The sequence below is a fragment of the Lepisosteus platostomus genome, chromosome 1 (genome assembly GCF_059453375.1).
Source record: "Lepisosteus platostomus isolate fLepPlt1 chromosome 1, fLepPlt1.hap1, whole genome shotgun sequence".
NCBI classification, from domain to species: Eukaryota; Metazoa; Chordata; class Actinopteri; order Semionotiformes; family Lepisosteidae; genus Lepisosteus; species Lepisosteus platostomus.
The window spans coordinates 73,763,890-73,788,488 of record NC_142611.1 but is presented as its reverse complement, the minus strand read 5'-3'; the positions used below and the strand labels follow the sequence as shown (position 1 = coordinate 73,788,488).

The window sequence follows — 24,599 nt, the reverse complement described above, 5'->3', positions numbered from 1 at the left end:
TGTATAGGCTTTTTGGAGCTTTATTACAGCAGTGACAGAAAGAAATAAGACCAGATGACCAACACTGATAAAATGTCATTCCCTCATACCTTCCTCCAAATATTATTTTCTATTTATAGAAGATGTTGCTATCGTGTATAAAATGTCTTGCTCCTGAACCACTGATAAAGTACCCCATTTGTGATTCTTTTGGCATCTGGCTTGAATTAAGAAAATGTTTTTTTGTCCTGCCACGGTTTCCAGTAGCCATTAATTTTAGCTCAAATAAACAAAAAGAATGCTTTTTAGCTTTTTAAAAGTTTTTTTTTCCTTGACTTTTAAATGCTTAAAACAATTCAGACTGGAAAGCTGGGCCTTGGTGATAGTTCTGAAGTAGTTCTGTATTACTAAGAATAATCTACTGTTCTCTGATGTATTTATAAGCTTTAGGGTCTATCTCTCCAATTCTCCTAGCAACGTTTTACGTTAATCTTTATTTGATTAATAGTGTCAATTATTTTTAGCAAGCCACATGTGGAATTTTTGGATATTTGCTCGTTTATTTTCTGAAGAGCGGCACAGATCTGAATCTGAAAACTTTTTTTTCATGTTTTCTTTTGGTCTTTCAGAAGTGAATTGCTACAGTATGCCTCTAAGGCGACGATTTCTTTTGTTTTTTGATGGACACTCCCAGTCTCTTTGTTGTTCTGTTTCTGCTTGCCACCGAGCCTTTTGTCATACTGTCATGGAATTGTCAGGGAGTTAGGAACACAGATAAATGAATTTTGTCTGTCTGTCACTAATGGAAATTTAACATGCTATGAAGTTTTGTCAGGGTCATAACTCCTCTGTCCATCATTCCTGTAAAGGATAACAAAATTTAAGTTTTTATTAGTAATCCAAAGATGCAAAAGTGAAGTCAGAAATAAAGGGGTTTTTTTGTCAGACAAGCAGCATGCAGTGCTGAACAACAGGAAGCCTGTACTGCCAGTCTGCATTATTGTTAGTTATTTCCTTTGTTTAGTTATCCTGATTATCAGCTTTACAACAAGATGATGCCACAGGATAAATGTTCTTTTGAAAGACAATATTCTGTGCTCTGCAATGGACTGTGGTCCTTTCCAGTATTCCAGGCAGGCCGATTGTTTAGCTGAACGTTAGTGTTAAGGTACCCTGTTTGAGATTCCATTGGTATCTGGTTTGAGGGAGACATTTTCTTTTTGTATTTTCAGACACCACAGTGCAATCATAAGGAATTATTTTTGTGACTTATTAATAGTACAAGGTTTTTAGTGAGAATAAACTGATTGAACTGAGAATGAATACAATTTTGTATAGTCACATTTAAAACTGAATCCAAAAATTTAATTTAAAAACTTGCGCCTTGACTGTTATTACATGTCCAGTGTATTTTGATTAAATCCTTTGTATTTGACTTATGTTGGGCATGTTAATTTCTTTATATTTTAGGCTGGTAAAACAATTTTGGTATTGTATAGAAGAATGCTCAGTATATGCCTTGTCTGTTCGGACACAACATGGATTCTCAGCCACCTCCTCTTATTTTGTAAACAAGACATGTAAAGTGTGAAAGCTTAACCCTAACATTTGTGGAGTGGACAAGATCATTTTGGTGTGCAGAATATTATAATCTCTGATTTCAGTTTCTGGTTGAATTAATAATTTGTCGTTCAAAGTCCTTTTATGGAACTGTTTTTTCTGGAAAAGGTATTGAGGTCTTGCAGTGAAGTAAACTTTCCATAAACTACATTTCCACATGGTTAAGGCTATAAAAATAAACTCTCTTGTATATAAGGATGTTAAAGTAAGTTAAGTACAGTGGTAGATTGTATCTTAATGAGGTTAAAGAAGTTGATTTTGGCTCTTTTTCACGAGTCTACCCTCTGCGTTACCTGCTGTGTTCATAAAACGGAATCGCTGTATTTTTTTAACTTTGGCAAGGAGTTAATGGGCATTTGCTTAAAGAAAATTAAACAACATTCGACTGCAATATTCCAAACTGTAGGTTGAAGATTCTCAAAAGCAAAAGGTGAAAAACAGTTCAACATTACAGTGCTTTCCTTTTTCTCACTGAAGTGCATAAAGAACAGACCAGAAATCAGTTTTTTACATAAAGCTTTTTTACATAAGCTATTCAGTCGTGCTGAAGTTGACTCCCTGGCTTATTTCAGAAAGCTGTTGGATAAGATCCTCAGATCACTTAAACACTAACAGCCAAATTAACTGGATGGTTCTCTCATTTGTAACTTATATGTTGTCATGTTCCTAATAAGTGCAGTGTGTGGTTTTAACAGAGTTGTGTCTCTGTGATATATTTCTAGTATTGTTTGTTAGCAGTCAGCTATCAGTGGGAATGTGAAATAGTAAGCACCTGCTTGGCAAGTGCAGTTAATTTAGTTTGTTTAGAAACAGTGCCAATTTGTGCAGGAAACAGGCCTCTAGCAAAAAAAAATTGGCTTATAAAACAATTGAATCGTTATTTCTGCATGTCTTTTAATTCTCAGTCTTCACATGGATATTCTGTTTTCTATGGAGCCCTGTGAGTGATCCATCTAGGGTTGGAAAAAATCTATTCTTCTCTCCTCTCCATCTTAAATTGTTACTTTTTCTGTATAACTCTATTAAACCAGAACAAGTATCGAATGGCTCTCTTTTCTGTTAACATTGATTTAGTGGATTTATTTTGATTTTTTAATGTAACATTTAACATGATCAGCAAATTAATTTGCTTGATTGATAAAGTTTAAACCTCTGTTATTACAAAATCTGATTCCTTGAAATTAGCATTCGTATAATACCCACTCAAAATTGAAAAGTATGGCTTGGAGAACAGATTGGAGTTGGAGAACTGATGAGGAAATGTATTCCTGCAAGTGTGGGATGAGTCATTTCTGTCAAAGCTTTGACACTAATGACAAGGTGTAGGTGGGTTTGAAAAGTCTTGCACTTTTCAAAATATACCACATCTACTCCATCAAAATCAGTGAATAGACATAGTCTTTGTGTATGAATGCTGTCGTAGACTTTACTGTTTTTTTAATAACTGATAAAAAGTAAGAGGAGCTGATGTCCTAGAACTGATGTCTGTGGTACTCCAGTAGTGGCTCCTGAAGAAACTGTTTGAGCATGCACACACATTGCATTCAATTCCTACAGTTCTAAGTTTGAGGATCAGTCTTATCGTATTTGACTTTATCAAAGCTTAGCTACAGAGTTTGATTAATTCAGCTTATATTCATATTTCAGCTCACTAGTCAGCTAGATTACTATAAAAGAAAAACACCTTGAACCCATATATGGATAGTTTCAATGTTTCGTTCCAGTGTAAGTGATCTGTTATTATTTTTTCAGCTCTTCTGCTATCTTGCTTAATTTGTGCTTATAATTCAGTGCTCTGTGCTTTACCTTAGCTGTCATATTCTCTATTTTATGTATTTATCTTTATCCTCTCTCTTCAGTTCTCTCATTTTAAAGGCTTATTTTTTAATAACGTGAACCATTGCTTTAGACTCTTATCTAGTTTTGAAATATAAATCAAAAGTGGTTGCATTTTGGTCACGATTTGCCACTTCTTCATGCTGCCTTTCTCACTCTATCTTGAGCATTTGAAAAGATAAAATCAACAATATTACTCCATGCTTATATTTATGTACTGTGTAATTAAATGCATCTCACCTTTGACTTTCTTTTTAGCTTAAAACAAGTGTATAAGATATGAAATACATATACCAGAAGTGAAATGTTCCATAAGTGACTGTCCTTTGGTTTATGCATTAAACTGAGGTTATTAAACTGACTATTTTGGTCATAAAGATTCCATGCCAGTGTTAGAAAGAATTGGGGTTTAAACCTTGGTGTCCTGGCTAAATTCAACAGTCTGCCTACCAAAAGAATAATTCAGTTGGTGAAGTAATTTCTCACTCTTCCACCTGAACTACTGTGCAGTAAGGCTGCTGGCTCAAAATGGCTGCCACTCATCACTCAGGTGGGCACTGAACTTAGGTGGTGGAAGATGTAAAAGTACTTTAGTGTCCAATGGGATGAAATGCACTGAATAAATTCAATACTTTATGGTAATAGCAAATTGCTCCAAACTCTTTTCAGCACCCAGCAATGCATTCAGAAATTAGAACATGCAGTATGCCTGTGGGTGCTTGCAATGGGCTGGCATCCCTATCATGAGGACCTAGGTTGTTGGTCCCACCTTGTGTTCTCTGCTTTCTGGTTTTGACTTTGACTAACTGACCCTCTAAGGTTTAAGTGGTTACTGAAAGTGAATGAAGGGGTATATTTACATCTGAGCTGAAATTCCAATTCTAGCAGATGAAGCCGCACAAGACAAGATTTATCATATGGTTATTTTGATTACATTTTATTAAAAATCGGCAGAGCTTTGAATTAACACTATCCACAGGAATTAAATAAGTTATCTAGGTAACAGAGCAGTTTACATTGTGTATATTCCATTTATTTCTGAAATTTAAAACATTTCTTTGGATTTGTTTTTTAATGTGAAGCTCAATATTATTGCTCTCCTCTAGGAACTGGGAGTATAATTATATGCATTCATTGATTTGGAACTCAAACATTTAAAGCCAACATTTGATGCCTAATTTTCAGAGATATCCTGGTGAGTGAGGTCTGTCTCGCCCATGCAGTATTCATTGTTGAATACATTTGTTGTTCTTGAATTGGCATATGTTATGAATCACCTTTGTTTAACTGCACTTCAGTCTGCTGACACACCTATAGAAGAGGCCTGTAGCTATCAATACAAACTATAATTACCTTTAATTTTTATGTTGACATAAGCACTTTTGCCTTTAGTATGCTGCTGTGATAAAGCAAATCACAACTTTTAATTACAATAGCACTGTCTGTTGTTTCTCCTAGGTGTATTGCTCCAAACTATTCAACCTTATAATGAAGTCTTTTTCTTCTTATTCATATTTAGTGCATCTGCTGTGTAATTGCAATTTTGCCATTTTTATGGTAAACCTTTAAGTGGACATAAACTGCCAAATCCAGTTGAAGATTATGAATAGACGCTTTTGTCTTGCCAAGTCATTCTAAGCAGTCTTTTTCTGTTTTCACATTCTCTGTAGCTCCTGTATGCCAACACGAATGAGGCTTTTTACTTCTTGTCAGCAGGTGATAATCTTAATTTTATATTGTGAATCAGAAATGAATATAACAGTTACCTCCTTGCCCGTAACTGAAATGCTTGCTCCCTGCTGAAAGTTACATGACCCCTTGATCGTAGGTGACTAAAGTTCCTTGAAAAGTAGGTTGTTGGTGTTACATTCCTGACTTTTCATCCCCTGTTCTTGTGGCAAATGGAAGGATTTTTCTTAGTTTGAAGGTTCTGACTTATTGCCATTACAGACCATTTTCAGATGGTTCAGATGGTTTATTTCTGCTGGTACCTGTGGGGTTTCTCCTAATGGATAGTGATAATGAGTGATTAATGTCCATTCATCCCCATATGAACATTGAACTACTTATGGGTAAGAAAGGTGCTGTGTAAAGTCTGGTGACATGAAATCCAGAAACTCTTGTTGCACACAAGTTTTATTATTAGAAATTAATAATATTATTATATAAATAATTAGAAATTATTAGCTCTTAATGAAGTTCTCTGCCTTGTTCAAATTGTAGATGCAGGTGCAAGATGCAGACCGGTTTTGACAATCTTGTCACTTACATATCTGTTGTCCAAACAGTTTTAAATTTGTTAAAACTTGTTTTGTCTGCATGTTTTTTGTGCATTTAGAAAAGGTTTTTGAGGTTTTAGTATTTGAAAACTTGTTGTTCTTTTATTGTAAACCAATAACATGAAATAATAAAATGCAAAATTTGTCTGCCAAAACTCTTAATTGTTTTTTTAAATCAAGTAATCTTCAAAAATGTCTATGTTTAGTGTTAGAAATAGACTTATCTAGTAGTCTATTTTTTATGCTGAGAGGGCAGTTTATTATTTTAATATTTATCCTGTAGCAAATGAATCATTTTCATATGTTAAGGTTTGCTTGCTGCTGTACAGTGATAGAGCAGGCCAGAATTTTTTTCTGTTAAATACTGTAATTTGCCATGCACAGTCCTCCCTAAAGAGCTTAGTAATTACAGGTCAGGTCTTTTTTTGAGTACAGCACCTTGCAGTTGAACTACAGAATTCAGACTTTTTTTAGCACAATACCAGAATATTTCCTTATTTGGTTTTCAGCAATGAAAGGCCATTGATTCAGTACATCTTCCATTTATAATGTTAAGGTTTTATATTCGAATTACAAGTGCCATGCAAATGTATATATTTTATTTATCCAGATGGTTTGTAATTAAGCATTTTAAATGTGAAGAAAAAAATAGTTTGCACAAAGTGGTTGTCATCTGTTTATTGAAATGCAATAAAATACAGCAGTCCTGTGCCTATTTAACTCTAAGGCCTTTTATAATTTTGAGCAAAAGTGTTTTAGTGACTGGGAGGCATCCCTGAGTGTCCAAAGCTCCACATGCATGCCAAGAATAACTTTACAAGTACCTGATATAAAAGCAAGCTTTGCTGTATTCTAAATCCTGTATGTTGAACTGCTGGCCCAAAGTAATTTCAGATTCCATTGCAAACCAGTAGCAGGGACATGTTTGTTTGAAGTTTCTTTACTGCTAAAAAAACACATTTGTCTTTAGAAGCAGAGACATTTACAATGCTGTTCTAGAATTCTAGCAAAGTATTCTGGGTGTGTTCTGTATGTGACAGCAAAGCAGTAGCAGAGAAAATACAAAAATTCTAGTACAAAAGGTTGACCAGAGGTCATAAATGGCAATAAACTCACATTTGGGAATGTTTCAGTAGCCTGCAAGTTACATACCATGAATATAGAAATTGCTTAGATCATAATGCTTTTTTAGTTGGACTTTACTAGAAAATGTTTTTTTTTTCCTTTATTGTAATACACAGTAATTTAGAGAAAAGCAAAGCTGTTAAAAACCAGCACCCCTATTGTTGTCATCCTACATACGCTTGATAAAAACTTAATTTAATTAAAATGTAATAATTTTAACTCCAGATCATGTTTGTCATGTAGTTGTTTGAAAATAATCCAACTAAAGATGTAGTTCTCAAAAGCAACTGTGTGGTATGACAAAAGAGATTATCATGATAAATGTCTTGAAATTGTGAACTGTTATTCACCATGTTTTGTGTGTGCAGGTGAGCTTTACACTAGATTTATCATAGGGTATAAAACTGTACTTTAATATACCATTGGTCTTAATGGGAGAATGGTATATATATAATGGAAATATGTGTCCTTCCATGGCCCATAAACTGTTGATCTTGAGTTTCACATAGATCATTTATGATGAATCTATTTTCATACATTGCATGTCATTTATATGACATGACTGCCATCAGAAAATACTTGATGCTGAAAATGGCTTGCATGTTTTCGGAAAACAGATAATGACTTCATGTATTTAGTGTTGGTAACCAGCTGACAAATCACAGTTCTTGTCATTGTGCATGTTATTCTTCTTAAACAGAATTTTAAGGAGGTGTTCAACCAAAATACGTAATCAGAAAGCAAGATTTACTTTTCGTTAGTATATGTTTCACTCCGCTTACATTACCATTCTCCTACATGTAAATCTGTTGGATCTATCACTTACTAAAGGTGCTTTCCAGATTTTCCTGAAGCTAGTATTTAAATATTAGGACTTGGCATGTCTGAACTTGACAGTGTGCTTTAAAAACACTTAATATGAAATAAGTGTTTCATTGTAGAACAGAGATTATTTTTATGCCCTCTTGATGTTTACTGTGAAGTACAGTTTTTAGGTTTAAAATCATTTACAAATTAAAAATAAAAATTTACTACTAAAAAGTTGGCATTTCCGTATTGACTGACTCAACATCCAGAAAAGGTTCTGTAATATTCTCATTATGTATTTATGTAAGAGAGGGACCATGTCCATATTTATGCCAACATTTCAAAGATAATATATATTTATATCAAATCTCCAATTAAAACGTTATAAGGTGCAGTGGGTTCTTACTTCTGAAGGTTACGAAGATCACATTACATTCATTGTCCTGTAAATTGATCTTATTCTTCATTCATCCATCATACCTACTGAAGAGCATACATGTGTCCTGAGTGATTAATGGAAAAATGGATTTAGAATTGTTTTATTCTTCTAAGAGTAAATCCAATAGTTCTCTTTTACATGATTTCTCTAATCAATCAAAAAGCTTCATCCTGTAACTTCATTTTACAAGTGTTTTCAGTTATAGAGTCACATTATTGTGTTACAGCATACTGTATGAAACCAATAATAAAATGTATGACTATTTTCCCGGGTTTTCTCATAAACCTATATCCATTTGTTGATAAAGCAGATATGTTTTCATCATAACATAAAATAGTGAAAGCAAGTATCAATCTCAGTCTTTTTTTCAATAAACATATGAGCAAAGAATGCAAAGAAGTATAAACTCCAAGTATCATAACTCCTGACTTATTTTGCAGCTTTTGGAAATGTAAAGAACATTTAAGGTTAGGGACAGGTTAAGGTTAGGGGAGAGCATTTCAGAGTATCTTAGAGCTGTCGATTTTTTTATATAATCCATCTTCTGTTTGGGATTATAACTGAATTTAAACACTAGTCATGGATGTGGCTATCACCTTGCTCTGGGATGCAGAAGGAAGAGCTGAATTTTATATGCCAGCAGTTGGAAAACCACAGGTCCTTTTATCATGTGGAAGACTAATTAAACTGGGAAATCTGGAATTTACTTTTGTGTTTGTTGGCTCAAGGCTCATTTCCAGTTTTTGGCAAACAACAACCGATTTTGTTTTGTCCAGAGATGGGTTTCATCCCATCGTATAGCAGACTGTGAATAAGATGCTTTTTTGAGTGGATTATTTTTGTCTTGTTTCTGTATATTGATGTTGGCATTGTCCCTTTCAAACTGTAGTATAACTTTATTGAAGACATCATCACTAGACATGTATTCCCTATTGCTAAATCACAAGCTCCAAACAAAGCATACAGTGCTGTGAAAAATCCTGATTTCCTCTGTTATTGCATATTTTTTCACACTGGATGTTTTCAGATCTTTAGACATAATCTAATATTAGATAAAGGGAACCTGAGTGAACAAATAACACTTTTTTTATTATGATTATTTCATTTATTTAATAAACAAAGTTATTCAACACCCATATCCCCTGTGTGAAAAAGTAATTACACTTAATAACTGGTTGCACCACCTTTAGCTGCAGTGACTGCAACCAAATGCTTCCTATAATTCAATATGTCTTTCACATCACTGTGGAGGAATTGTAGCCCACTCTTCCTCGCAGAACTGCTTTAATTCAGAAACATCGGTAGGTTTTCGAGCATGAACTGCTTGTTTTAGGTCCTGCCACAACATCTCTATTGGGTTTAGGTCTGGACTTTGACTAGGCCACAGCAAAACTTTAATTTTGATTCTTTTCAGCCATTTTGATGTGGACTTGCTTTTGTGTTTTGGATCAGTCTTGCTGCATGACCCACTACGCATCAGCTTCAGCTGATGGACAGATGACTGGACATTCTCCTTAAGAATTTTCTGATATAGAGCACAGTTCATGGTTCCTTCGATCATGGCAAGTCGTCAAGGTCCTGAGGCAGCAAAGCATCCCCACACCATCACATTAACACCACCATGTTTGACTGTTGATATGATGTTCTTACTGTGGAATGCTGTGTTTTCTCTACACCAGACATAATGGGACCCATGTTGTCCAATAAATTGCACTTCTGACTCATCTGTCCAAAGAAGCTTGGGGATTATCCAGGTGCTTCTTGGCAAATGAGAGACGAGTATTTGTTCTTCTTGGTTAGCAGTTTTTTCCACCTTGCTACTCTCCCATGAAGCCCATTTTTGCCCAGTCTCTTTCTGATTCTGGAGTCATGAACATTGACCTTATCTGAGGCAAGAGAAGCCTGCAGTTCTTTGGATGTTTTTTTTAAGATCCTTTGTGACTTCCTTGATGAAACGCTGCGCCTTTGGAGACATTTTGGCAGGTCAGCCACTCCTGGAAAGTTTCATTACTGTTCAAAGTGTTCTCCATTTGGAGATTGACTCTCTCTGTGTTTCAGTGGAGTCCCAGAGCCTTAGAAATGACTTTGTAACCTTTCCAGACGGATAGATATCAACACCTTTTTTTCTCATCTCTTCAGGAATTTCCTTTGATCATGTCATAATGTGCTTGTTGAATCTTTGTGCTGGCAACTTCACTCTGATGGTAAGGGTAAAAATAAGTGAGGTTTATATTGAACAGGACTGGCTGTAATCAAGCCTGCCTGTGTTCAATCGGCTGACTCTAAATTATCCCTTTAATTGGGTTGATTTAATTGGGCAATTTCTTTTTTCACACAGTGCCAGTTGGTGTTGGTTAACTGTGTTCATTAAATAAATGAAATAAGTTTAAAAAAAAGTGTTATTTGTTCACTCAGGTTTTATTCATCTAAAATTAGATTTTGGTTGAAGATCTGAAAACATTCAGTGTCAAAAGTCTGCAACAATAGAGGAAATCAGGAAGGGGGCAAATAATTTTTTACGGCACTGTATGTCAGCTAAGAATAAAACTGTGTAAGCTAGTTATTCCACTCTCTTTTTACAGTCTTATACATGTATTTGGCTGACACTTTAGGCCAGACAACCTTATGGAGATTACCTGTTTTTACATGTAAATTTTGGTACCCACTCATATAGTATAATCTGTGTAAAGTACCTAGTTCAAGGCTACAGTGTGTTCACCAGTTATTTCAGACCACAACAATCTGATTAAGAGTCTGTAGCCCTACCGGCTACTCCCCTCTGCCACTGTATTCACTGGATATAAATTTAAGTCTGCAAATTATTTAACTCTGGTTCTGATGTGAAGACTAGAGGTGTCCAGTTAAGAGCCTACTTTCTGCTTTTTAAGCATAAACACTTAGGTAATAAAGCAACAAATTTAAGGATGTATGTTTAAAATGTTCTTCAGTTTAAAATTCCACATTATATTTATACGTTTTTCCCTGCAGTTTTAGTCAGAGCTTAGCATATTGTTCTAAGCATATTTTCCTTTTCGAAGAGCCTTGGTTGTTAGTCATTAATGATTAATGAAGTATGAAATGGAAATAACTAAGGGACACTATGGGTAACTGAGGGGCATCAAGTATATTGAAAATGAGGGCTTCCAAACAGGTCTGGGTCATGCATTAAGTAAATAACATCCCCTTATGCTCAGGATTATCTATAGAAATTCTGGAAAGGGCTGGTTGGTTAATATTAAGTACCCGAAAGCCACCGTGTTAAGTGGCTTTATATTGTTGTTTCCATTTTGTATCCACTACTTGTAGATCAGGAATAAAGACTTCAATAGCTCCTATTCCGAAGTGAATATTATATTTATGCTAATGAAGACCTTATTAGACTTTTATAATATGACTTCCTTTTCAAAATTAAGGTTTGCAATAATAAAGCACATCTGAACAGGTAAGACATCATTAATAATGACTGTTGCAGCTCGTATTCTAAAGCCATATGTATTTTGTCACTATTTTAAGATCAGTTACACTACTTGATCCAAGGATTGCATTACAGAGAACTTTTCATTGGTATACCAAGGTGAAAACTATGTTGAAAATCTAACATATGCTTATTATCCAGAAAATGTAAACATTTTAGACCTTCAAGTATAAGGAAGCAAATACATGTAATTTTTGTGTAATTCTGATACTTTGTGAAGTTAATTTGTACAATATGAATTTAAAACAAAATTCAGATCGTCCACACTTAAAGAAGTAAGGCTTTATCTTGCCATGAATAATAATGTGAGATTCAAATACATTAAAATGTCAATTAACAGGTAAATACACCATATGTGGTAATAATTGTAGTAGCTTACAGCTTTAATCTGAATTTCTAGATCTGTTATCTATACCTCGTGAGTTAGAAAATAGCTTTATCAAAACTTCAAGTAGGCAATAGATTTTCTATTATTTATAGGAGTTGTTAGAATTTCTTTTGTTTTTACATATTAATATCCCTTTAACAATGGTTTGTATAATTACGCACCTTATGCTATCTCAGTATAGAAGGTATACTGTCTTCACACACCCATAGAATTTGCACATTATATTCTGCGGAGCCCAACCTTGTTAACTTGAAGAAATGAAACATCACAGTCCTGTTATTTTTTTCTACCATTTGAAGTCCGGAAGGAATTAATCCTTGGAAACATTTATTCTAAAAGGTAAACTCGATGTTCTAAAAGGTAAACAAAAGGTACATTTTCAAAATATGCTAAAACTGCAAGATTTCTACAGTGGGAGAAAGAAATGTCAGTCTGCATTTGCCGTCAGAAATACATAAAATGTTTCGTTTCTTGGTTATCCTTTTGCATGGCCTCTATCCTTTTTCTCCAAGCCAGACTGTTTCCTGTTCAGCCTGGATTCTTCCCAAGTGTTCACTTAAGTATTAAGCAGCTCTGTACCGTTAGATCATTGTAACTGGAAATAAATGTAGGCTGTCTGGAGCAGTAATGGAAAATAGTTTCTGATGATAAAATGGTAATGCGGCTGTATATGTAGAAGTCTGTGAAGTTCACATTTTAAAGTTAATGCCACTGAATGTCTTAGGGTTTTATTGTTAATTTTTATAATTTGAGGTACAGTACTCCTATTATAAGCAAGATGTTGTGAAATGTATCAATAAGTGTTATCAGGCTGTTACTTAAGTTACCAGTGTATACCTGTTTTCTGCTTGCCCAGGTACTATAGAGTTGTCACATACAAGAAGAATGCTTTGTAAAACACAAGGAGGATCTTTGAGTAATGTATGTGGATTTAATTAAATAAAATAAGTGTACTTTACTTAATTCTTGAGAGCAAACGGTTTTTACTTTCTTTCTACCAAATACTAAAGAAATTCTCACCAGTAAGCATTATTTCTTAGAAACTATTTTGTGATCACACTAAGTGTTTGGAATAGAGGCATGGAAAATAGTCACTGTGTTTTCTTTAGGTTAGATTACTTTTGTTTAGCCTAGTCATCATAATAGAACTATTTTTTTGTGTTGGACATTAGGTGTTTTCTTTACAAAAACCTAAACCAACTGGATCAAGTTCCAGTCAAGGTCTGCCTAACAGATGAGCAGTTTTGAATTTAGATTTTACTAAATTTTAGGTATGATCTATTTTCTGTAGAAATGACAAATCGTAGAAGGCTACACAGTATTTTGCTGATATGCTAGAATGTATATTTGAATTTTCTTAGATGTATAGTGATATTAAATTTAACGGTCGATTTACTGTTTTTATAATGACTTTGTGTTATCTTGTATAACAGTTACAAATTTTGTCCTTTTCACAGAAGATAGTTTGCAGTGGATATTAAGAGAGGAAGGGTTTAAAATATGGCTTAAGGTTATTTTGTAAGCAAATCTGCTGCTTCATTAGAATAAAAAGATGTAAACATTAGACTTTCTCACCAGAAATGGGGAATCTGGATGCACTTATTTAATGACCCATGGGCTCTGTAGAATGTGAAGATTTGCATTCAGAGCAGAATTGTTTTTGGTCAATGAGAGAATTCAATAAATAAGAGAATGCAGCATTTCTTTTTCCCACTGAATACACTGATTACATTTAAGAAATATGTGAACTATGCCAAAGCAGTGCAAGTGAATGTTTAGACTGTGTCCCTTCCCCCCATTTCCAAGTTAAGGGAGACCCTGGGAACAGTACAGCTTTATGTAAATACTCCTCTGTCCTTGGACTTAGTGATATGTAGAAGTTTTTATATTGAGAATTGTTTTCCGTGTAAAATGTGATTATGACCTTATAAACACAGAACAAATAATTTCTATCTTATGGTATTTAGCGGTTAAAAATGGTTGAGGACATTTTTTTTTTAATTCAGATACTTATTGCTTAATGTCTCCGATATAGTTTTGATTACAGCCAAACAAAAAGTATGATTGAACAGGTGGTGATGATAGTTTTGGTGGTTATGTGATGTTTTTTTTTTCATTCTTCAGCTTTACTGCTTTCTGCAATACAACCTGGTGTTGTTTCTGAAATGATCTTCCTACTTCTTTGTGCTTGTGTATGTTGCTAATTGGAATTTAACTGATTGGTTTGGATTGAGGTTAAGCAACACACGGTAATAAGTAGTTTTATATCCCTGAAATATAACTAACGAGTAAAAGACGGGAAACCATAAACTTAAAAGCATTACAGTGTCTCTATCAGTGTTTTTAATTTCATGCACTATTCATTATTATCATGTAATTTGCATTTCTGGTATCATAGAAAAGTGAAAATGTGTTTCATGTAACTGCAAAAGATTTTTTTCAGACAACTAAGATGATAAAACAAATTGTTCTAGGGAGGTAAATGTAGGGCCTGATGGTCTGGTTAGTAATTCACTGACTATAGATTAGATTTAAACTGTTTTTTGACAGTATTTCACATTATACAAAACCTACTTAAAATTAAATATGCTTTTAATTTTTAGTTTTATATTATGTAGATTATATTGCATAAATAAGCAATATTTTATATTTCATATGTAAGTATTCAATTTGTCTATATATATTATACATAGGAACCAGGCAGAGGTTAATTCCACATTAAACAGTGAAAGGATTGATCTTTATTGTGGAATTAACCACTGTTTGTTCCTTTCAGCTCACACACTGATGCAGCTCTCTATTTTAACCTGTTAAATATAGATGTTACAGTAGCAGGAGGTTTCACCTTTTGTGAATACGTAGAGCCTGGGGTCATAAAATGTGGATTTCTTTGAAGTATTTGATCCTGGTAGGCCTGCTGGGTTATGGTCTATCTTGTTCTTAAGCCATTTGAAATCTGACTACCAGTTGTATGACAACATCAGAAAGTAAAACTGGATCTGACCTCATAACAGCAAACTATTAATTTAACTAAAAACCTAGCTGGGCCAAATGATTTATATTTGTAAACTTTGTAATATCACTGAAAAATGTAGAATGTGTGCTGCATATAGCAGGAAATTCAGTTATTAACATTTAAGTTTATAACATTTAACAAGTGCATTTAGTATAAAATATTTTTGTAAACATCAGGTTAATAATAAAAGCATAACACTGTGGAAAAACGTTTTCTGTTACTAAAAGTGTCATTTATATATATTTATACAAAAAATGTCATATCTTTTTCGGAGGGCCAGTACTTTTTAGACCATTTCCTAAAAAGCTCCACAATTAAATTAGTATGTATTGTCATGTGAGTAAAAATTCATCTGTACTAATTTTTTCTGCTTTTCTCTCATAGGATTCCGTAAAATCAGCCTTGATGACCTTCGTAAAGCTTACATTGTGAAGGATGTGCAACAGTATATCCTACACCGATTAGACCAAGAAGAAGCACTGAGGCAACACCTAACAAAAGAAACGGCAGAAATGCTGAATCAACTCCACATCAAAAGCAGCGGATGCTTCCTGTATTTGGAACGAGTGCTAGATGGAGTTGTGGAGAACTTCATCATGCTTCGAGAGATCCGTGACATCCCTGGAACACTGAATGGGTTGTACCTGTGGCTTTGCCAGAGGCTTTTTGTGAGAAAGCAGTTTACAAAAGTGCAACCCATCTTGAATGTGATTCTTGCGGCATGCAGACCGCTTACTGTTAAGGAGCTTTATCATGCAGTCTGGACAAAAAACATGTCATTGACATTGGAAGAATTTCAAAGAAAGATGGATATCCTGTCAAAGCTGCTCATCGATGGCCTGGGAAATACTAAAATCCTTTTTCATTATAGCTTTGCAGAGTGGCTGTTGGATGTAAAGCATTGTACTCAAAAATATTTGTGTAATGCAGCAGAGGGACACAGAATGATGGCTATGAGTTATACCTGTAGGGCCAAGGAGCTTAAACCACTGGAAGTGCAAGAATTTGCATTACACCTGATTAACTCCAACTTCCAAATAGAGCCCTATCATCTTGCACTCTGGATGGTATGGAATGGAACACCTGCTAAAGACTCTTTGACATCCTCCATCCCAAAAGAACAGGAGGTTTTACAGCTGTTGGTCAAAGCTGGTGCCCATGTCAGCAGTGAAGATGACCGAGCGTCATGTATCGTCCAACAGGCCTTGGAAAGGGAGGATTCAATTCGGACTTTACTTGATAATGGAGCTTCTGTAAACCAAAGTGACTCAAGTGGAAGAACTTTATTAGCAAATGCTGCATACAGTGGCAATCTAGATGTGGTTAATTTATTAATTTCTAGAGAAGCAAATTTGGAAATTGAAGATGGCCATGGACAGACAGCACTTACACTTGCAGCAAGACAAGGTCATACCAAGGTTGTGAACTGCCTTATCGGGTGTGGAGCAAATATCAATCACACTGATCATGATGGTTGGACAGCGCTAAGGTCTGCTGCATGGGGAGGACACTCTGAGGTGGTTTCTGCACTTTTGTACTCTGGCGCCAAAGTAGATTGTGCAGATGCTGATAGTAGAACAGCCTTGAGGGCTGCAGCTTGGGGAGGACACGAGGACATTGTGTTGAATCTGCTACAACATGGGGCAGAAGTCAATAAAGCAGATAATGAAGGAAGGACCGCACTCATTGCTGCAGCATATATGGGTCACAGAGAGATTGTGGAGCATCTTCTTGACCATGGGGCAGAAGTAAATCATGAGGATGTGGATGGGAGGACTGCTCTTTCAGTAGCTGCCCTCTGTGTACCAGCAAGCAAAGGGCATGCCTCTGTAGTCAGTCTACTTATAGACAGAGGAGCAGAAGTTGATCACTGTGACAAAGATGGCATGACCCCCTTATTAGTTGCTGCCTATGAAGGACACGTTGATGTTGTTGATTTACTGCTGGAAGGGGGAGCAGATGTTGATCATACTGATAACAATGGGAGAACACCTCTTCTTGCAGCTGCTTCTATGGGACATGCATCAGTTGTCAACACCCTTCTCTTTTGGGGAGCTGCAGTAGATAGTATTGACAGTGAAGGAAGAACTGTACTGAGTATAGCATCTGCTCAAGGGAATGTGGAAGTTGTGCGAACTCTGCTGGACAGGGGACTAGATGAAAATCATAGAGATGATGCAGGCTGGACCCCACTGCACATGGCTTCTTTTGAGGGGCACAGGCTAGTATGTGATGCGCTTATTGAACAAGGTGCCCGATGCAGTGAAGTTGACAATGATGGGCGGATTCCACTGATACTTGCTGCGCAAGAAGGTCATTATGATTGTGTACAGATACTAATTGAAAATAAATCTAGCATTGACCAGAGAGGCTATGATGGAAGGAATTCACTCAGAGTTGCAGCTTTGGAAGGACATAGAGACATTGTTGAGCTGCTTCTTAACCATGGAGCTGACATAGACTGCAAGGATGCAGATGGACGTCCTACTCTATATATCTTGGCTCTTGAAAATCAACTAGCCATGGCAGAATATTTCTTAGAAAATGGAGCAAATGTAGAAGCCAGTGATACAGAAGGAAGAACAGCTCTTCATGTTTCCTGCTGGCAGGGGCATGTAGAAATGGTGCGAATGCTGATAAACTACCATGCTGATGTGAATTCTTGTGATAATGAAAAGCGTTCGGCTTTGCAGTCTGCAGCATGGCAGGGTCACATCAAGGTAGTACAGTTATTGATTGATAATGGAACTCACGTGGATCACACATGTAATCAAGGAGCAACAGCATTATGCATTGCAGCCCAGGAAGGACACATTGATGTGGTCCAGCTATTATTAGAACATGGTGCTGACCCAAACCACGCAGACCAGTTTGGACGCACAGCCATGCGAGTGGCTGCAAAGGGAGGGCATTCACAGATTATCAAACTTTTAGAAACATATGGGGCTTCTAGTTTGAATGGTTGTAGTCCTTCTCCTGTTCACACAATGGAACAGAAGGCTCCCATTTCTGTAACTGGTAAGATGCAGTCTTTAACAATAAAATCAAACAGCTCTGGCAGCACAGGTGCTGGGGAACTCCAGCCTTCAGGTCGTGGCTTATCTAATGGACCTGTACACGCCTTCAGCTCTCCTTCAGAATCCCCTGACTCAACTGTTGACCGGCATAAGTCTTCTCTCTCCAACAACTCTCTCAAAAGCTCAAAGAACTCTTCCTTGCGAACAACATCATCAACGGCAACTGCCCAGACTGTGCCAATTGATAGTTTCCATGGGTTGTCCTTTACTGAGCAAATCCAACAGCACTCTTTGCCTCGCAGTCGAAGCAGGCAGTCTATAGTATCACCGTCTTCTACAACAAAGTCCATAGGACAACATCCCAGTTCACCCTCTAGTGAATATGAATGGAGTCAAGTAAAGCCAAGCCTAAAGTCAACCAAAGGAAGTAAATTAAATAATGCATCCAATGGCTCAAGTAAGGGTAGTTCAGGGGAGAAAAAAAGGTCCAAGAATAGTGGCTCACAAAGTCAGGTGTTAGAATATGAAATGACGCAGTTTGACAAAAGGATCGCTCTAACAAAGCCTGCATCAAATGCTGGAGTGACAGTGAAGCAGCTCCTTCCAGAACCTCAGTGTAAAATAGTTGTTCCCACTCAGCAAGAGGTGGGAAGGTCACCACAACAGTTCCTTATCCAACAGCAAAACAGTACAGAAAAGAAAAGGAATGGCATCATGACCAATCCCAACTATCACCTTCAGGGGAATCAAGTTTTCCTTGGGAGAGTGTCTGTCCCAAGAACTGTCCAAGATAGAGGGCATCAGGAAGTACTAGATGGTTACCCCATAGGGGAGACAGAACTTAGCCTTAAACAAGCCCTGAAACTGCAGATTGAAGGAACAGACCCAAGCTTTAACTACAAAAAGGAAACTCCATTATAGCTGGTACGTTATGTCAAACATGGACTGACATGTTTTTTAAAAAAGAAATTAGAAAAAAATTAGTATCTTTTTGCTGAAGGAAGAATTTAATTGGTAGCTTAGTATCATGTCCAAAAAATACAAAAAGGAAGGCACAAGGAAGTTCATGAAAACATTTTCCATGTAACTTGGTGTTCGTAGCTCTTGAATCTCCCCATGACTTTTGTATAAACCTTTATCCTATTGTACATTGAGAACCCTGGGACATGTTTCTGCTTGATTCTGCTTGTTAAGCAATACTGAAATGTAGGGGACTGCTATTGAGTCAAAATAAGACTTGACAAAAAATATCTTGTCTGTTTTATTTAAATATTTGACAGAATAAAGTTAAATTATTAATCTGAATTAATGTAATTTTGTTTTAGAAATGCTTACAGGGAGCAAGATTTTTTAAATTTGGATGCTAATACTTTTTAAAAAGCAGAGGCTTTGGTTCTGTGTATTAAATTGTCATGATTTGGAGGTAACGCTTCTTTTTCAACACCTTGTCTGCTATGAATTGATTCTTCTGGTGGTAAAAAACAAGCAAAGTAAAGTCTATTCTCAACTCGAATGCTTCTTTGTTGATTACGACATCGTATGAATAGCTGTTAAAATATATTTTGTGAAAGTTTTAAGTCCCGTATAATGTCCATATCTCTGTTGCTGAGAACTGTTAATAACATTTTTAAAATAGATAACTGAAATTTACAGCTGATTTCCTTTTATTCTGTTTCAGATGTCTTCAACAGTATCCGCCATACAGACATTGGAGAGAATGTGCCAAAGGAACCTCTTTTATCTGCAGAAAACTGAATTTATTTTCCACTTTTTACAGAGTGGGAACTTTGAACACCTCGAAAGCCTAGGGAAGAATGTGATTGCTGCACACTGATTACATGAACTGATACTGCAATGTGCCTACATCTGTGATGGCCTTTTCAGTGTAACCCTGCACGCTTTATAATTTTATTTAATGTACCATATATTTAATATGCAGAGTATGCACTTTTTTTAGACAACTTCTGTTTGTTTCCTAACAAAATAATTGTTGAAAATGCTTTTTTATTGTTTTCCTTGCCTGCAAATATACATTTCTAGAAATAAATGTACTGCCTAGTACAATACTGCAACACCTCACTTTTGCATTTCAAGATATTTCATCGCCTAGGGCAGTGTTACATGTATTTATATACTCTGCCTTTCTGATGTCAAAACCTCTCTCTGTGGACTTGAAACAGTGTTCCTCTCATAAGAAATCGTACATTTCCTATAGATCTTGTGTGTTTTATGTTAACAGAAAACGTAACTTACAGTATGGATATAATCAACACTATTTATTATGGAAAAAGCCACTTGTATTGTGTATTATACCATGGTGCTGTCATGATCATTTCCCTACAGATATGTAAAGGGGCTGTGTTGACATCCATTAAGCATTTTTATTTTGTTCATGAATACCATAGTATTACTGGGTCCCCAATAGCAAATTTCAATGAAATCATCAGGAACAGTTGCTTTTGATTTGTCCCAGTGGGACTTTAATTACTAGATATGTCAGAAAAGATACTTAAAATAGTGTTAGATTTAAGCTTCTTAGTGTGCGCCAGTATTTGAGGTTAGAGAAATTAATTTCATCAGTAACACTGTTCTGTATGAAGTTGTTTTCAGCAGCCTATGATATGTGCATTGCAAGATAAGATATGTAAGCTCTTTTTTTCTAAGACTTTCCTTGCTGTCGTAATTACAATAAGACATTCTTGAGAATGCAGCAGTTTGTGGCAAAAAAAACACTTTCCCTTTTCCATGGGTTGGTAAAGGGTATTTTTTTTCTGATCCCTTGAAGCTTTAAACTTCAATAATATTCTTGTTTTAAGCCAGTGTTGGATGTTTTATGCTTGTCATGTCTCTGAAAGTCAATGGAAAAACAAAGAGGAAAAAGTATTGGTTTCAGCGGCTATATTTCATATCCCCAAGCTTTGACTGCCAGGAAGTAAAGGAGCTCAGAATTAGAGCACAAGGAGCTCTGAGATTCGGAACATCTGTTTCTTGTGGACCTGTGAAGGGTGTGTGCGCGTTTTTGTGTAATGTCATAGTTTTTCTGGCTTTAGTTTCACGAAGATGGACTATCAGTATGCCACTGCTTTCCTAAATTAAAAACAAAGTGGAAAACCATTAATGTATGGAGAACTATGTTTATAAAGAAATAAACTGTGGCCATCTTTCAAACAGATCTGTATAACAGCTTCAAACTAAAGGGTTCTGGTTTTTGCTTAAACTTGCAAGCTAGCAAGGACTGGGAAAAGCACATAGGAAACAGAAGGGCCCTTTAAAGGCCTTCTGTCCTGGACAGTATTTATGATCATTTAGCCAAGTTTTGAACTTATTTTTCCATCTTTTTTTTTTTGTTATGCAAGTATGTTTTTCATTTTAGGCTGTAAGGATTGCATTTAAACAGTATGGTTGTAAATAGCATATAATGTACATTGAACTTCACATTTTAAAAAATATTTTATTTCTTGTATTATATGAAGCTGAAATTCCTTATGTATATTAAAGTGCTTAATAAATATATTTGCTTTTCTGCAGGTAACTGTTCAGACTCTCCCTTGTTTATAATGCTGACACTTTTTTTAATCAATAGCCCTTTATAGCATTCACATTTTTTCATAACCACATTTTTTCCTGTCTATTTTATAAATCACAACATTCATTTGTATTCATATAATGTGGCCACATTATAAAAGCTTAGATTTATTGTTAATTATTATTTAGGTTTTTCATTGGATTGGTTGCATATTATTGTCACAGTGCTTCAAGGGGACACTTATCAGAACTTATTTTGTTTTATTTTATATGACATTTTCCCTTCTCACTGCAATTATTTCTGTATTAGCATATACTTAACACACATCAGTGAGCAGTCTAACATTGTTTCAGAATGAAGGTGTAAATATCCAATAAATGTGTACTTTGGCTGATCTAATTAAATCTGAAGTCAGTATTGTAAATATAAAAAACCTATGCTCTTCATTTTCAGTTGGGCAAAAATGCAGGAATGGTTCTGTTCCATGATGACTGCCCTTCCCTGTGGCCTTTCCACCTTTCAGTAATGTTGAATTTTTTTTTAATTATAGGACAGAGGGCTGAACAAAGAGTTTCATGCTCTTGACATAATGTTATAGAATACAGAAAAGCATATATAGTACAGAACAGCATGGCTATAAACTGGTTTATGTTGCAGGGGAAAATGTTTCTTGTGCTCCAGTAGCAATATTGCCCTGCTACTTTGCAGCTGCCATTATTATCCTTGTTACATTTTCAGTTTGTTTTACAATAGAATAAAGCCTACAAGAAATGGTTGAGCTCATGTTTTTTTTTTCTTTCTTTAATGTGCCTCTACATACTGTACACTTCATCATATGGTATGAGCAGGCATACAGAATGCAGTGTTTGAATCTTTAGGTTTAAAAGACCATTCAATTCTAGCACAGCTGTAGATCTTGTCTGTTCATACACAATTCTCATATTTAGTGCTGCACCCCAATGATTATGAGAGTTCACATTTATGTTATGGCATGTTTGATAAGATTATCAGAGGATAGCACATTTCACAGTTGCTTAGCTTTTTATATCACTGATTTAATTCTGTATTAAGCCATTAACCTTTGGCCTTACATGATACCTCAGTCCAGCCCTAAGATGAAAAAGTATTGGATATGGTCATGAGGTCCACCCCCATTATTTTATACTGCACAGATCTGAAAGAGCAGTCAGTCATAACACACTCATCGAAGTGCTAACATGAAGACCATTTTGGACTGATAATTAAAGACATGGGAAGCTAACCAAACATAACCTGTCGATGTGATGTGGTCAAACAAACGTGTACATAAATGTTTTGTCAGCACAGTATGGGTCTTCCAGATGTTGCTCATTTACAGATCACTGGCACTTTTGATCTGTTCAATTAATAACTCTTGGCCCTGGTAATGTCGTTTTATTTTAAACACACTTTTAAACTTTCTTCCTCTTTTTCGCTTGTCTTTTTGTGTATAACCTATTTGATATCTCTTTGCTCCTAGCAGTCACTGACCCAGTTTGTTCAATTCCCTGACTGCTGTTGTGCCTGTGACAGCATGTTTAATTGCTTCAATTAATCCATCGGGGTTTGGGAATTACATTGAAAATTTGAGAATGACTTAGGTGAGTAAACTGAAGAAGTTATAAGCATTGTAAGGCAATTAACACAAATATGACATAAAGAACAGGGACAATGAACAAATTTCTATATCTTCCTCTAAAAACTGCTATTTTTTCTACAAAAGCTGTTTAAGCAATAGTGTAAACTGCAAGACAGATTAGGACCTGGAAATGTTGATCTATTCTGGATAGATGGATCTCTTCCAGAATATCTAAAATTAATTTGCCTTCCAGATAGTACAAGACTGGAACAAGACTGCACTTATTATCAGACATTACCTTTCTAATTTGGGGGATTCACAGTTATACAATTTAACAAATTAATCTTGCAAAGAGCTTTAAATTGCTTAGGGAACAATTTGTTTTTTAATCACATGATCATGTTTTCCAAGTATAATGTATACAGTACAGTATTACTATAAATTATAACGCAATTTAAACCTTAAATAAATTTAAGAATTCGAAATTGGAGACTTGTATGCTGGTAAGTATGCCCTTATTATTGTAAAGAACATTATTTTAATTAATAATTACCTTATTTTTAAATAATGATACCCTGAGCTTTTTAATGCTAGTTCAGTGCCTGATATGCATTGGATCCACAGGCCTCTTCAAAATAGCCCTTGTTCTAACCCATATATAAAGGCAAGTATTCTTTGTTTAATGAAAAAATATTTTGAAAAATGTGGGTTTTTTCTGTGTATTTGTTTTAGCTAGACCAGATATTTGTCCATTTAAGATCATTTTTAGTAGATGGAATTGACATTAAACCAAAGGACAGATAGGTTCTTCTTTATAGCAGAAATCCACTTAAATTCATTGATTTGTTGCATAAATTGTTGTGTAAAATGGTACAGTATGGTGTTTTAATCTTTTTAATCTTGTTTTGAAGTTTATTTACACAGTTTCCTTATTCGATTTCATAGTGTTAACCGCAAAGTATTTTTAAAATATTTATTGTCACAGTACTATAATTACAAGACTCTGCATTTCATTGGTTTGAACATGAAACATACAGTATAATAACAAAATGCTGACCTGAAAATCCATAAAAGTGTTTTAAAAGTACTTGGGGAAAATAACAGTGAAAATGTACAGTGAAATGTTCAATAGCACAATGTTAATACATTGTCAAAAAGAATAAATAAAATCTTACACTCAAACAATAACAAATGTGAAGTGGTCTCATGTCATGAGAACAGACAAGCATGACTGAGATAATGAGCAAACCAAATGTTGCTGAAGTCATATTTTCCTGAAAAAAAGTATTCATAAATATTTCTAGCATACTTTTGCCAATATAAACATCTGTTTCAGCTGGTTTCTTGTTTTGTATTACAGTATTACAGAAGGCTTGTAAAATAAGAATCAAATGGAGTATGATTATTTTTATTGATTCTAAATGAGAGTTCGAATTTCATTTTTAAATTAGGTTAGGGTATTTTGGATGGAATATTATATTGCATTACTTTTTGC

The 24,599-nt window shown here is 35.2% G+C and overlaps 1 protein-coding gene across 2 annotated transcripts in view; it reads left to right on the top strand.

The window, feature by feature from the left end:
* The window catches only part of ankrd50 (ankyrin repeat domain 50), a 41,623-nt gene extending 19,338 nt beyond the window's left edge, over nucleotides 1-22,285 (top strand). For both annotated transcript variants that reach the window (XM_088637474.1, XM_088637463.1), the window contains exons 4-5: nucleotides 15,349-18,905; nucleotides 19,660-22,285. In XM_088637474.1, the coding sequence (XP_088493600.1) occupies nucleotides 15,349-18,902 (3,554 nt within the window). In that variant the 3' untranslated portion in view covers nucleotides 18,903-18,905; nucleotides 19,660-22,285. The remainder of the gene's footprint in view (nucleotides 1-15,348; nucleotides 18,906-19,659) is intronic.
* The last annotated feature ends 2,314 nt before the right edge of the window (nucleotides 22,286-24,599 follow it).